The 14,431-nt window shown below is 42.4% G+C and overlaps 1 protein-coding gene across 5 annotated transcripts in view; it reads right to left on the reverse strand.

The window, feature by feature from the left end:
• Positions 1-14,431, reverse strand: part of VPS13C (vacuolar protein sorting 13 homolog C) — a 100,530-nt gene that overhangs the window by 8,076 nt on the left and 78,023 nt on the right. For all 5 annotated transcript variants that reach the window (XM_079953084.1, XM_079953082.1, XM_079953085.1 and 2 more), the window contains 13 exons: positions 14,231-14,381; positions 12,317-12,457; positions 11,045-11,126; positions 10,890-10,959; positions 9,709-9,820; positions 6,927-7,040; positions 4,534-4,673; positions 4,027-4,108; positions 3,533-3,646; positions 2,890-2,965; positions 2,500-2,663; positions 760-805; positions 314-437 (listed from right to left, as the gene is read on the reverse strand). In XM_079953084.1, the coding sequence (XP_079809210.1) occupies positions 314-437; positions 760-805; positions 2,500-2,663; positions 2,890-2,965; positions 3,533-3,646; positions 4,027-4,108; positions 4,534-4,673; positions 6,927-7,040; positions 9,709-9,820; positions 10,890-10,959; positions 11,045-11,126; positions 12,317-12,457; positions 14,231-14,381 (1,416 nt within the window). The remainder of the gene's footprint in view (positions 1-313; positions 438-759; positions 806-2,499; positions 2,664-2,889; positions 2,966-3,532; positions 3,647-4,026; positions 4,109-4,533; positions 4,674-6,926; positions 7,041-9,708; positions 9,821-10,889; positions 10,960-11,044; positions 11,127-12,316; positions 12,458-14,230; positions 14,382-14,431) is intronic.

The following is a 14,431-nucleotide window of genomic DNA, read 5'->3' on the forward strand; positions in this document are numbered from 1 at the left end:
AAAATACTAAACAAGAAGTTGTTATTCCGAAACTGAATTATCGTAAGCAACTGAGTTAAAAAAAAAAAATTTAAAAAGTTGCGGCACATAGTGCCCTAATAATAATGCAATTCAAAGTGCTAGTTAAGCCCTGAAATGACTTGCAACCAGATTATCTTAAATATCACATTCTCTTATACAAGTCAGTCCTGGTTTAAAAATCTTCAGCAGATGCTCTTCTTTCCGTCCCACCAACACCTGAACCACATTTGGTGGAAACTGGAAAGATGGCTTCTCAATGGTTGCTCCCAGTCCAACCCCCTGTCCCTCTTACCTCTGGATCCCCTGGAATGTGCTGCTTGCCATGTCTATGACACCTCCTGTTGGACGGGCCACAACACCAACAAGACCCTTCCCGATCCCTTTGAAGAAGCCAGCGGCCCCTTCCTTCTTGGCACCTTCCAGCATAAGAATATAAAACAGAACTGAGTCTTCTTGCAAAAGGCTAGGTTTCAAGACTCAAAGTATACAGTTCTGCTAATTCTGCTAGTTACATAATTCCTCCATAAGGAGTGTTGGTTCTCTACTTAAAATACCACTTTTTATAGAGTAATAGAATTACAGAGTTGGAAGGGACCCTGAGGGTTATTAGTCCAACTGTTTAATATTGTTAGAACTATAGTAGGTTTTATTTGAATAAAATGGCATTAAAAATTTTTACTTAGCAATTCTGAAACTATGAAATTCCTCAACATCCCAATTCAGGATATCAGAGCTCACCTTCTACAGGTTTCGTGACTACCCCAGTCACTCCATCGAAAACCCCCTTAAAGGAAATAGAGAGAACAGCAAGTCAAAATCAAAAAGCTACAAATTAATTTCATCCACCGTCCTCTAAGTTTTCTACTTTCAGTCTTTGGACCTCAATATTCAAAACAGTCTGTCTTGAGGCAAGTTCACAAACTTGCCCAACCAGGGGTATCACAGTGATGAAATGGGCACACGCAGCCCAACATTCACAATTTAGTGACACTGTCCATGATTCACACAGAAATTAATAAACACTGAAACAATATTTTCAAAGGTCAGTTGATATAGTTGACAAAGACCTATTAAGGCATAAGTGCAAGTCACAAAAGGGCTCAGAAGGCCACTTATGATGCCCTAACCTTGCTGCAAGGAGGGTACTCAAAAGTTAGCTCACCCCAGACCAACTTAGGCACCACAGATAACAGATGCACTAAAACAAGAAGCCAAACACAGCACTAAATGGCAGATGATGATCAAGCAACTATGCAGCAGGAGAGTACTCCATGTCAGACCACCTACAGTAGTCTAGTTTTCTAGTCTTTGTTGTAAGCAGCTGTCTAGGGTCAGCAAGAGCAGCTACACAGGTGCTTGCTCATACAGTGGTGCCCCGCAAGACGAATGCCTCGCTAGACAAAAAACACGCAAGACGAAAGGGTTTTTTGTTTCTTGAGTTGCTTCGCAAGACGAATTTCCCTATGGGCTTGCTTTGCAAGACGAAAACGTCTTGCGGGTTTGCTTCCTTTTTCTTAAAGCCGTTAATACCCGGGGAATCCGCGCTCCGCAAGACGAAAAAATCGCAAGACGAAGCAACTCGCGGAACGAATTAATTTCGTCTTGCGATGCACCACTGTACATTTACCAAACCTTTACTGCTGCTGCTGGGTCCAAGGGCAGTAATTTGTGCCATCGAATAGCATCTACACACAGGCTAAATTGGAGGTCTGGCTAAGTTTTCAAGAGCATTGACTTCCATCATGTCTGATTCCTTGGTGAAAAATAACCCAAAGCTTCCAATTCTTTCACACAGAATATTATCAAAAAACTCTGATCAATAAGGCAGTTGTATTTACCCCAGTCGGAGAAGTGGAGAGGAAATTGCACTAATGCCTACAGTAGGCCTCCTTGGAAAGTCTAACCAAATATTATGAGGAAGATGGAACTACTGCTGCTCTCTCTCTTTTCCTTGACACATATCGTTGAACAAAATGTGTCACATGATGCTATCCTTATGATGCCCAGCTCTCACCTCACTGACTGATGGAAGCAGGGAAGCAAAATTACTTCATGTCCCGTGCAATCTTCAACAAGATGCCACAAAAAAGCAGGTCGTGGGAACATGGATCAGCAACAGCTCTGCCTCTCAAACTTCCACTTGGAGCCTAAGTCCCTAGTATGGCTTCACACATACCCAAGCGCTGGGATGTTTAGGAACTTTTTGTCCCACATTATGAAGCCTGGCCAATAGATCAGTACCCTTGAGAGTTCAAAGCCAAATGCAACTGCATAAAATTAATACTTCAGTTTTTGCTGCTAAGGTTGGCTGCCAAAAAAACTAGTGTTAGAAACACAAACAACTTTGGGGAGGGGAGCCCAATGTGCATATTTCACATGGATTAGGCTCAATTTAATAGACAGAAAAAAATGTATTTCAGATTTATCTATCCATTTTTACTCTCACACAGAAGTCCAGAAAGTATCTAAGCATCATACTCGTAGAAAGCCTTTCCCTCCTTTGGCAAGACTGTCTCCAAAATCTTTAGGCTGACGACCCATTTCCTCTCTTCTCTTCTGCTGGTACTCTTTATCCATAGTGATAGCAGCCAGACCCTTCCCAACAGAACCAGTTATTCGAGAGACCATGCCTGCGGCTCCGCCTATCAGACAAGTAGAAGAAAGTTATGGGGTTCCAAGACCATTCCAGAAAAAGGTTGAGAACAAGAAAGGTGCACTGTTATGGTGATCCATTGCAATTTAAATACTGGCTGAGTGTTGAGACCAAATCTTGAACGGGCCACTATTTTTTTTACATAGTCAGCTCTTGCATGAACATTTAGGTTGTGCATGTATAATATACTGAAAATTGTGAAGTGTTCAACATACCCACGGTGTGGCCAAGCAGACTTCTTACACCAATCACAAAACCTTCCGCAAACTCTTCAGGTCCTTGAACAGCTCCCTAATGAAGGATGAAAAGGACATTTGAGGGGTTTTTGTTTTGTTTTACACACCCACACCACTTCCACTCCCTCATCATTTGTGGCTTTATGCAGCTCCAAAAAGATCTTTATGACAAATACTGAACTTTTGAAAGAAGTCACTTCTGACAAAAACCATGATCACTTAAATTAGCTGCATGCCTCCTAGCTGGAATATGTGTACAGAAGCTGGATGAGGAAACATGCATACAGATGGATGCTGTGTTCATGATTTCTGCCTTGTCAAGCTCTACTGACACAACCCTTCCAAAAAACTGACAGTGGCCCTCATCTGCTGGTCAGGGGCAGCAGCAAAGGACTGGATTCAGTTTTACCAGGCTACACACACAGAGAGAGACACAAAATATAGTTACTGGAGCCAGTATACATATTGTTCTTTTTTCCTAACATAGTTATATTCAACACACAGGTTTCGGAAGTCATCAGTTTACAAATCCTTTGCTACTGATCAAAATAAAAGATCAGAATGTTTCAGAAATCTAGTGAAACCAGCAACCTGCAACTCCAGTGGCACAATGACATCATACCTGGAAAGGCTCATAGAAGAAGGCTTCCACACCTTCCGACAGACCTCTGATTAAGCCAAAGGGATTGCCCAGGACATCTAAACCCAGCACAAGAACATACACCTGCTTCAAGAACTAAGGTAAAAAATAAACAAACACAGAAACACAAAATAGAAATAATTAGTATTCAGCTTTTTTTAAAAAAATGGATGAGAATATATGCACGTCAAAAACAAACAATATTTAATGGTAGCTTAACAGCAGTACTATAGTGTGAGTGTGAGTGTGTGGGGTGGGGTGGGGTGGATAGGAGGATGTGTGCACGTGCGCGCTTGTGTGTGTACAAACACACACACAATGCAAAGAGTATGTCATTTCACACTGCAATATTAATGCCTCCTGGGCAAAGAGAGTTGAGCTCCAGGCCTTATGAATGCATGCGGAAATGATGTGCTAAATCCAAAGTTCAGTTGGAAATACAGCGGAGAAAATCATGCAGAGGGCAAACAACTTACCTGATCTCTGTAATGCCTGATGACTTTCCACATTAATTCATCTCTTTTGTAAAACTGATACTTGATTTCAAAGAAAGCAAGCCTGAAAAGAAGCATCAAATCAGCATCTGGAGAATGATGTTTTCCCATTGCTGAGAATGTCTAAAACTTCTAAATACTTACAGTGTATTTTCTTCTCATACATCATTTCATCTATAGAATAACCCTGTAAAGCTGATTGGCATTATCCCCATGTAAAAAATGCAGAGCTGAAGTTAAGAGAATGCAAGCTGCCTATGGCAGCAAATTCAAGGCTGAGATGTGATTGAGCAGGTAACATCACAGCAGGTTCTCTTAGCCACTTTTATGAGTATCCATTCTCCATTCATACAGCCCTCTTTCTGTGGTTACCCAATACTGTTCTAATAAGTTTCCAGAAGCATGAACACAGTAGTGACAGAGTGGTTAAAAATAATTAGTACTGCAAATGCCTAACAAGAGAGATAAACACTTGCTTCATCCACTTACTTGAATATTAGATCATCTACATCTGTAAGAGTAGCCCCAATGCTCTTCAGTAGTAGATTCACAGAATGGATCGCTATCATTTCTCCTCTGCCCTTATCAGATGCTTCCCCACCAGAGCCCAAAGAAAGGCTCAAATGCAACTAACAAGATAGAAGTGGATATGAATTAACATTTTCGGTACCTGCTTGTCAAGATTTACTAAATATATAGACATATGGAAGCGGCAAACATGTAGAAGTTTGAAAAATGCTTCAGAAAAAAAGATACTAGATCTGTGACGATGTTTGTGACAACATTTTTAAGTGCTCAGTTATATTGCTAATCATTCTGTCAATCATGCTTTCTTTTCAGAAAAGAGTGTTCATAGTTACACAGTATACAAGAAATGTTTTATATTAAATTAGACCCACAGTTAATTTTCAGCTTGAACCGCCTTCTAGATATGGTGAGATAAAAAGGAGGCTTTTCTATGTAAATTTAGAACATTTTGAAATAGTCTCTAAATAGTCTTTATACACATAATTGACAGACGGAAAATTGGAAATCCTCTTTATTTCTTTTGCTTATCTCTCTCTTTCTTTTTTATGATTTCTAGCTTCTGTCCTCTATTCTGGGTTAATGAGGATACAAGAAGGTGATGGATGGCTCATAGATTTGTGTGGCAAGGCATCCCCCTCCTCTTCGGTTCCTCCCAATACCAAGAATAAGACGCACTACATTTTTGGGTGAAATCAGGCCGCAACTTTAATTCCAGCAGATACAAGAGGATTGGCATTGGGTAGATCCCATCCCTTCCGGTCCACCTGCTGGAAGATCTTGCATTTTGGAATCAACTGGAAAGGAGGGAGTCCCTGACCTACATCAAAGGGCAACTCCCCCACTGAATTGCACCTGGGGGCTGCTGTGGCCCCTCGCTCCCACCTGGGCATCCGAAAAGAAGCATCTCCCCTGGATCCCTTTAATGGGAAAGCCCATTTCAGGGGAGGGGGTCAGGCAGAGGCTACAACCTCTCCTCCAACCAAAACTAGACCTATCTAATGCTTAAAGCACCAAAGGTGTGACAATTGCTACGAAAATGGCAAAAACCAGAGGGCTGGAGCCCATTTGCCAACTGAAAAAATTCCAACCTGGCCCCAAATATGGCAACCAGCTATGCCATAGTGGGGGGTGGGAGATCCCAAAAATATGTCTGGAGAACAAACCACATGCCTATGTAATATACTGGAGCCTGCCCCCTGGTGGGTCCCATGTTCGGTTGTGATTTGCTGAGTAGGCAAATAGGTGGGACCAATTACCCAGGCAGCAAGCTCAGCCCAGAGACTCCCTTTGCTGCCTGGGAAACAGTCCCTAGGACTTCCCACATCGGATCCTGGCGCGAGGGGGAATGCCAGCCCACAATGGCACCCACCAGAGAGGATGAGCAGGCATTTCATTTTCACCTGATAAAAATAAACTGCTCTAGTCTGACTGGGAACTATCAACCCTGCTTTGACCTATCAGTTGTAGGCACTTCATTTTTGTTTGGGGGGGCTGAGCCAAGTGGAGCAGAAAGGAGCAATGCACACTGGAAAGACGAATGGAAGACAAGATTGTGCTATGCACCAGTGCCTATAGTCACATACTTAAGCTACAGTACTGTATCAACTTCCTGACAAGAAAGCCCCATTGACTTTTGAGTAAATAGGATTCTGCTTAGTGTCATGGCTGCTGGTCATAAGAAAGACCCTAAGCAGGAACATTTTAAAGATATTCCCTCTACAGGTAAAGCATGCAAGGTATTTGCAGGGTGACTAAAGAGACGCATGGCTTTGTTACAAGAATGAGTCAAAAGTATAAATAATATCGTAGTCCTAAATTAATGTGGTTTAGTGGACAAGTTTGCACCATAGGTTAAGAAACTTAGGAAGTAGCATCAGTGAGAAACATGATTTAAGCCAGCCTTTTCTCTTCGCTGATTTAAATAAATAAATAAATCCAAAAACATCACTATCACTTAAGGCAGGTTCCACATATTACTTTGAAGGAACCCAAGAGAATTTTTTTCCATCTACTTAGCTAGTTAATGAAGAGAGAAATTAAAATTTGTCACAGATGGAAACACAGCAAGACTGCACCCAAGATGCTGTGCCGTCCTCTCCCTACTGAGCAAGCTGTGAGGCTGCAAATCTGTGAAATGAGAATGGCGATAATAAGCACAAGCTTCAGTGAGGACTGTTCTGTCAGGCAGTGCCCATTGAACAGAATATTTACACTACAGTTAGTCAGCAAATGTAACAATATCGTGGTCATGTGACTTGAGTACATATTGCAGTATCATTTTATCCAATACCATTTTATTCTTAACGTTACTCTAATATTACATAATTAAATATAACCAGTCCTTTCAAACATACCTTCAGAGGAGAAATATGGAAGTGCTCAAAGAAGCTGAGGGTGGATATATCAGTCAAGGATGACTCCATCAACTGTGTGTTAAGAGCATCAATATCCTTTTGTATCAACTTTGTCTGTTAAAAGAGCAATAATTTTAATTGAAATCCTCAATTAGGTTCAGACTTGAACAGTAGGTGCTACATAAACTGATGAAACATTTCTATGTTTGGGGTGCCTCGAGATTCTGTCCTGTCCCCCATGCTTTTCAACATCTGTATGAAACTACTGGGAGGTATGAATCAGGGGGTTTGAGCTGGGTGTTCACCAATATGTGGCTGATGCCCAGCTCTACCTCGTGTTTAAATCGGAACCAGTGAAGGTAGAGAATGTCCCGTGTGAGTGGTTCTGTCTGGAGGTGGTTGGGGGTGGATGGTGGCTAATGGACTGAGATTGAATCCAACAAGAGAGAAGTACTGTTTTAGGGGAACAGGGGGTGGGCAGGGGTGAGGGAATTCCCTGGTCCTGAATGGGGTAACTGTGCCCCTAAAGGACCAGGTGCACAGCCTGGGAGTCATTTTGGACTCACAACAGTCCATGGAGGCACAGGTCACTTCTGTGTCCAGGGCAGCTGCCTACCAGCTTCATCTGGTACGTAAGCTGAGACCCTACCTGCCTGCGGACTGTCTCACCAGAGTGGTGTATGCTCTAGTTATCTCCTGCTTGGACTACTGCAATGCGCTCTACGTGGGGCTACCTTTGAAGTTGACTTGGAAACTACAACTAACCCAGAACGCAGCTGCCAGACTATGTAACACCAGTCCTGAAAGACCTACATTGGCTCTCAGTACGTTTCCAAGCACAATTCAAAGTGCTGGTGCTGACCTTTAAAGCCCTAAATGGCCTTGGCCCTGTATACTGAAGGAGCGTCTCCATCCCCATCATTCAGCCCAGACACTGAGATCTAGCTCCAAGGGCCTTCTGGTGGTTCCCTCACTGAAAGAAGTGTCATTACAAGGAAAGCAAGGAGAGGCCCTTTGCAGTTGTTGTTCCCGCCCATCAGATGTCAAGGAAATAATCAACTATCTTACTTTTACAAGGCATCTGAAGGCAGTCCTGTTCAGGGAAGTTTTTAATGTTTGTTGCTGTATTGTGTTTTAATTTGCTGGAAGCTGGCCAGAGTGGCTGGGGTAACCCAGTCAGATGCGCAGCATGTTATATTATATTATATTATATTATATTATATTATATTATATTATATTATATTATATTATATTATATTATATTATATTATATTATATTATATTATATTATATTATATTATATTATATTATATTATATTATATTATATTATATTATATTAAAAGGTAAAGGTACCCCTGCCCGTACGGGCCAGTCTTGACAGACTCTGGGGTTGTGCGCCCATCTCACTTAAGAGGCCAGGGGCCAGCGCTGTCCGGAGACACTTCCGGGTCACGTGGCCAGCGTGACATCGCTGCTCTGGCGAGCCAGAGCCGCACACGGAAACGCCGTTCACCTTCCCGCTGGTAAGTGGTCCCTATTTATCTACTTGCACCCGGAGGTGCTTTCGAACCGCTAGGTTGGCAGGCGCTGGGACCGAGCAGTGGGAGCGCACCCCGCCGCAGGGATTCGAACCGCCAACCTTTCGATCGGCAAGTCCTAGGCGCTGAGGCTTTAACCCACAGCACCACCTGCGTCCCATTATATTATATTATATTATATTATATTATATTATATTATATTATATTATATTATATTATGCTTGCCTTGATACAATTTGATCTCATTTCAAGTAACATTACCTATCACAGGAAATTACAGTATTTGTTCCAATTACCTCCTTTAAAAACTGCCTTCTAGGCATTTTTCAATACACTGGTTTGAAAATATTATTTCAATGAAAATTCAGCAAGTGGAAGCTCAACTCTCCGCAATAATTTAAAAATTGCAGCCCTGTTCAAACATCATTATTACTATTAATATTTATTAAGTTGATGGCCTGCCCATCTGCTGGACAGCTCAGTTGGTTAGAGCCTGGTGCTGATAATGCCAGGGTTGCAGGTTCAATCTCCGTAAGGGACAGCTGCATAGTCCTGCATTGCCGGGGGCTGGACTAGATGATCCTCAGAATCCCTTCCAACTCTATGATTCTATGGAAGCATTCTCTATACCCTAAGGCAGTGTTCCCCAGCCTTGGGCCTCCAGCTGTTTTTGGACTACAACTCCCATCATCCCTCGCTAGCAAGACCAGTGGTCAAGGATGATGGGAATTGTAGTCCAAAAACAGCTGGAGGCCCAAGGTTGGGGAACACTGCCCTAAGGAGCCCAGGATGGCATCATGATAAACAACAGTTAACCGTTTACTGTGACCAGAACTTTCAGGACTGTTTGTCACATTATCACAGCAACAGTCCACCCATATGCCAAATCCATGACACACCAAGATCGGCTTGTAAGAACATTTTTCTGGGACAGCACTTAAAAGCCACAGGCAACTTTTGGAAATCTGATGGCTAGTAAACTCATCCCAAACTTGTTTTGTGTACTAACACTATACACAAAACAGAGTTTCCAGAAATTGTTAGAAATATTACACAGTTGTCCACATCTTGTTTAGTTATATTCCCCCCATGTTGCTAATTATTGTCTTCAAAATAAATAATTTTCTCTAGTCATTTCTATGGTCAGATCTAGCATTAGTATTCTTCTGTGCTTTCATAGACTGGCATGTTTTAAAAAACAGAATTTCAGCTCAACATATGAGATGTCCCAAGCAGACCGTACCCTTTGTTTTTCAGCTTCTGGGTCTGTAGATGGAGTGAAGAGTCCAATAACAGCTCCTAAGAATCCCTGATCTATTTTCAAAGCCATTTCCTGGATTAGAACCATGAAATACCTGAGGAAAAGGAAAATACAAGTAACTGACAACACAGCTTCCGTGAGGCCAACTGCCCATTTTGTGGTTAATATTTAATTTTAAAGCAAGTGAAATATTGGACCTTTTCTGCTTATGCAGCTACCTGTGATGCACCTGCAATGCCAGAGTTCCTTGAAGACTAAACAATAAAGTGGTGGAAAACTTGTGGGTAATTCCAGAGGCTTGTGATTAGCTCCTCTCAACAGATTTGGCCCAAACCCACAGATGGTCCATGCATTTCATTCAAAGTACTTTTATTGAAACCATTTCACAGTCCCAATGAAGATGGACAAACTAAAATATTTTATTAAGCAATTCCAGTTTAAATGATCTGTGGGTTTGACTGTATATGCAGAAAGCTTCTACCCTCATTTAAAGCTAAATGTTTTGGGCCGCTCTAGTCCTCTAGAGGAAATTTTGCATGTGGGAAATATATTTTTTGAAACATGAAATCACTCTAGTTCAGAGGTGGGGAACTAGCTGTGGCCAGCTGGCCTAATCCTGGGCTCCTCCTATCCTCGTGGGCCTGTCAGTCACCTGGCATCACTATGACAACAGGTGATCCATTTTTCCTTTATAGCACAGCCAATCCAAGCCATGTGAGACTTGAATTTACTGCTCATCAGCTGATAGGCAGGGACTTGGAACCCAGCTTTGAGTTCCCCATTGATAATTTTGTAGCACAGAGGATCCCAACAGGCTTGCTCTCGCTGCCAATCAGCTAACCAGTAGTGACAGCAAACCTCCACTGCCAATGAACAATAGGAAGCATGCTTTCAGGCTCCCAGTTTTGCATGGGCAGTTGCATCTCTTCCTGCCCCAGACCTGACCTTCAGATGTGACATCAGGTGTGAAGCAGGTGGGCATGGTTTGGGGGAAAAGGTCTTGCAGGCCAAGCCGGACCTAATTAAGACCGTGGGCCAGAGGTTTCCAACCCCTGCTCTAGTTTCATTTGGTCCTTTTTCCGATCCTTAAGAATTAAGAATTTCTTTAGGAGTAAGATTCACATGGCTTGTGTTTCAAAAACCTTTAAGTATATTTTACTTACTTGAACTGCAACACTTTACTGTACTCATTAAATCTAATGATGATACTAACATCAATGAATGGCCGTGGTTCTAAGGAAAAATGAGAGGTGAAATGAATACCTGTTTAGTAAGTGGCTGATTCTTGCTGTATCTAGAATGTTAAAAATATTATTACCTGAATCCAATGCGATGGATTTTGGAGGAGCTACAGGATGAAATACAACAGGGAACATTGAACCAGGCAACTGGTTATCGACCTTCAAGGGAGTAACAAACCAATATATAAGAAGCCAATATATGATAAGCATTAATCAAGACTATTATTTTAGCAGAGTACAGACAGATGTGGGGGTTATATTCCTGGCTACTGCACATCTAAGTAAAATCATGTAAAGCCAGAGCACCCCCTAGAAAACTGTAAAGAAACACACAAAAATCAGCAAATCCTTCCAACTTCCTCCACAACTCTCTCCGGCCTCCTCTGATCTCTTTCCAACCTCTTGGAAATCCCTTATGGATTTTTGCACAAGAAGGAAAAGGTTGTGATATCTGAGTTTGTAGACAGAAAAAAGTTTGGTTTGTAGAAAGTAAAAAAGTTGTGTGTTTTTGCGGAATAAAATTTGGCATAAATTTTTAAAACTAATAGAAAATAGGAAGTCTTTTCTTTTTCTTAATTTACTTTTAGTTTTTATATTAAAAATGCTTGATATTTGAAGCTGACTTAGGTATATTGTTTTTTCTTATTTTTTCAAGCTTTTAGAAACATAGCTTTTTAAAAAAAAAAAACCTCTCTGCAACCTCCTCCACTCTCTCCACTCTCTCCACCTCTCCAAACACACTCTAATACTCTTCCAATGGCTGGTGTGATTGTCTGTCATTCTTTCCTGCTCTCCCACACCATTTTTTCTCCCCACTCTGCATTTATTTATTTTCTGACGATCCACATGACGCTGCAATCGTGTAAGTCAAATCAACATAAAATGCAATCTATCTGTAATCATACAAAGTCTACTCAGAAATGTGCCCCATTAAGTTCAATGGGGCTTACTCCCAGGTAAGTGGGCAACAGGATTTCACTTTCAAGCTCCTTTAGCTTAGCTACACAAAATAAAGCAAAGTCAGCATCTACAAAATCTTATCTTTGCTAAATAAAAAAAAATTAAGAAATAAGATTATTTTTGCAGGGTTTTGGCTCTTAATTTTTACAAAATGTACAGAATGTTTTGTGCTTAAACGAAGTATAGTTTTAAATTCTCGTGAATAACTAACTAAATGACAAATCATTTAGTGACCCACAGTCTTTCCAAGAACAAATGTGGTTCCAGAGAACCGTTATACAGTCCATGACTACCATCTTTAAGATTCCAGTTTCCTTGTCCAGAGTTACTGCTATCCCTCATAACACCAAGGTTTTCTAAAAAAAATAAAAATAATCAGAGATATGTACCTGAAGCCAGTATAACTGGGCCCGTAAGCTTTGTTGGTGGGGTGACTGTTTGAATTCAATCTGTATGCCAGATAAGAAATCTCGCTTTATGCTACATTTGATTGGAAGGCGCATTTCCATCGGCATCTTGTTGAAGTTAACCTGAAAAACACGCATATATATTTAACCTCTGTTCTTTACAACCCCTCAATTTCACGCTGTTGGGATGGAGAGGTATTTCGTCTAGGATCCTAGACGCCTTTTTGGGATGGGTTTGGCCCAGTAAGAGCCCCTTTGAACAGCAGAGTGCTTCCATACCCTTAAGCAGGGAAGAGCAGAACATTATTTCAGTGACCTTACAGACCACCAAATTGTTTGGGGTAGGCAAGGACTGTTGTCACGTTCAAGGTGCTTGGCAGCTTTCAAAACTGTCATCAGCAGGTTAGTAGCAAACATGCTAGTTCCTAAGTTGTTTCTCATTCCCCTCCCCAAGCCCAACTGTGCAGCTTTCACCCAGGCCTGGGGCTTACACGTTCAAACTTAATAGCCTGCCTTGGCAGCAGCTGCTATTAATCTCACCCCTCTCTATCTCCTCTCTTTGGCAGTAAACCCAGCTCAAGCAAAGAAATATCATGTAGTTGGACCACTAAAAACTGTTGTCAGTTGCTGCCATTTTTGCCTAGGGAGGCTAGTCAAGTGGAAGCATGGAAGACTTCCAGACTTGGCTGAGCACCAAACTCCAACTCCTCTAAGTTGCTCCTGGCAAACCTATTCAGGCAAGAACAGCAAGGGTGGGCAGCAGCCATTAGGGGCTGCCCTGAGGAGTGCAGACCACTGAGGTGACAGAGGAAATATCTCTGGATCTCCCCTGCAATCTTTCCCAGCTTCATGATCTACTTAACCCAAGCCGACATGAGGGAAGACCTGGGTGGCAGAGGAGCATGGAGGGCAGCAGCTCCCAGAGGACACTGCAGATATTCCATTAGAAGTTTCTGGAATGCCTTCTGGGTGATTAAAAAAAGATATGGCAAGAAACTTTTGTTACACACTTGACTCACCAAATGGGAAAGTGACAGTGGATGGAGCAAGACGTTGGTTCAGCTACCAAGGAGCTGGGTAACACTGACAGGACAGTGGCAGCTGCCTTTCTACCTCAACAGGAGGCTCTCAAGGAGACGCCCCTTGTTTTGCCCATTAAGTCTGTTTGTCTCATGCTTTTCCCATAACTAGAGTCACTTGGCTACGCTATGCTGAACAGTGTTACATCTGCCTTTGCTTGCTTGTCCATACTGTATCCAGTGGTGGAGGAAGCCGTTACAGCAGCCAGAGTGGCAGGGTGATCGACGCAATCCTTGGGGGGGGGGGGTTCCTAATCGCGGTGCAGCGGTGCGATCCTCCCAGCGGGGGCCGATCACAGCGCAGTGGTGCAATCCTCCCGGCAGGGCCAATCACAGCATGGCAGCGCGATCCTCCTGGCAGGGGCCGATCGCAGCGTGATGGTGGCGTGATCTTCCAGGTGGGGGTGGATTGCGGCGCGGCGGCCAATCCACCCAGGGAGGATTTTGTCTCCCCCCCTGGGATGGCACCCGGGGCGTACTGCTCCCCCCGCACCCCCCTTCCTACTCCCCTGACTGTATCTCCTCTATTTTGCCATGCTCAGATACCTTGTGTTTCTCTGCATACACATGCAGGATAGTTCTTAAGCATTATGGCTTCCTAGGTCTATCTACAAGAAAGTAAGGCACAATGATGCCAGTCTGCATTCTCAAAATTATCTGACAGGGATTCAGAGATCAGCTTTCTGTTGAGTTGTTCAGAGCCTTGATATTCTCCACCCATATAAGGCAACTAACATTTACGAACAGAAGACTTTTGCAAAATGTCTTATTGTGCTCAGTAGCATAAATGCAACATGTACGTGATACCGCAGCATACCTCAAAATTGTTGTCTATTTTAATCCAATCAGAAGCTTCCACACCTCGCACAGAAATATGTTTCTGATATGCCTGTTCCAAGAGGCGTATTTGCTTTTGGTTAAATGGCTTCCACCTCTGCTTTGGTTTTAATTCCCAGACAATGCCTGAACTGAAAAATAAATACATTGGTGATTAAGTTAAACCTTTATTTTTAAAAAA

Source organism: Podarcis cretensis (genome assembly GCF_951804945.1).
Source record: "Podarcis cretensis genome assembly, chromosome: 14".
Lineage (NCBI taxonomy): Eukaryota > Metazoa > Chordata > Lepidosauria > Squamata > Lacertidae > Podarcis > Podarcis cretensis.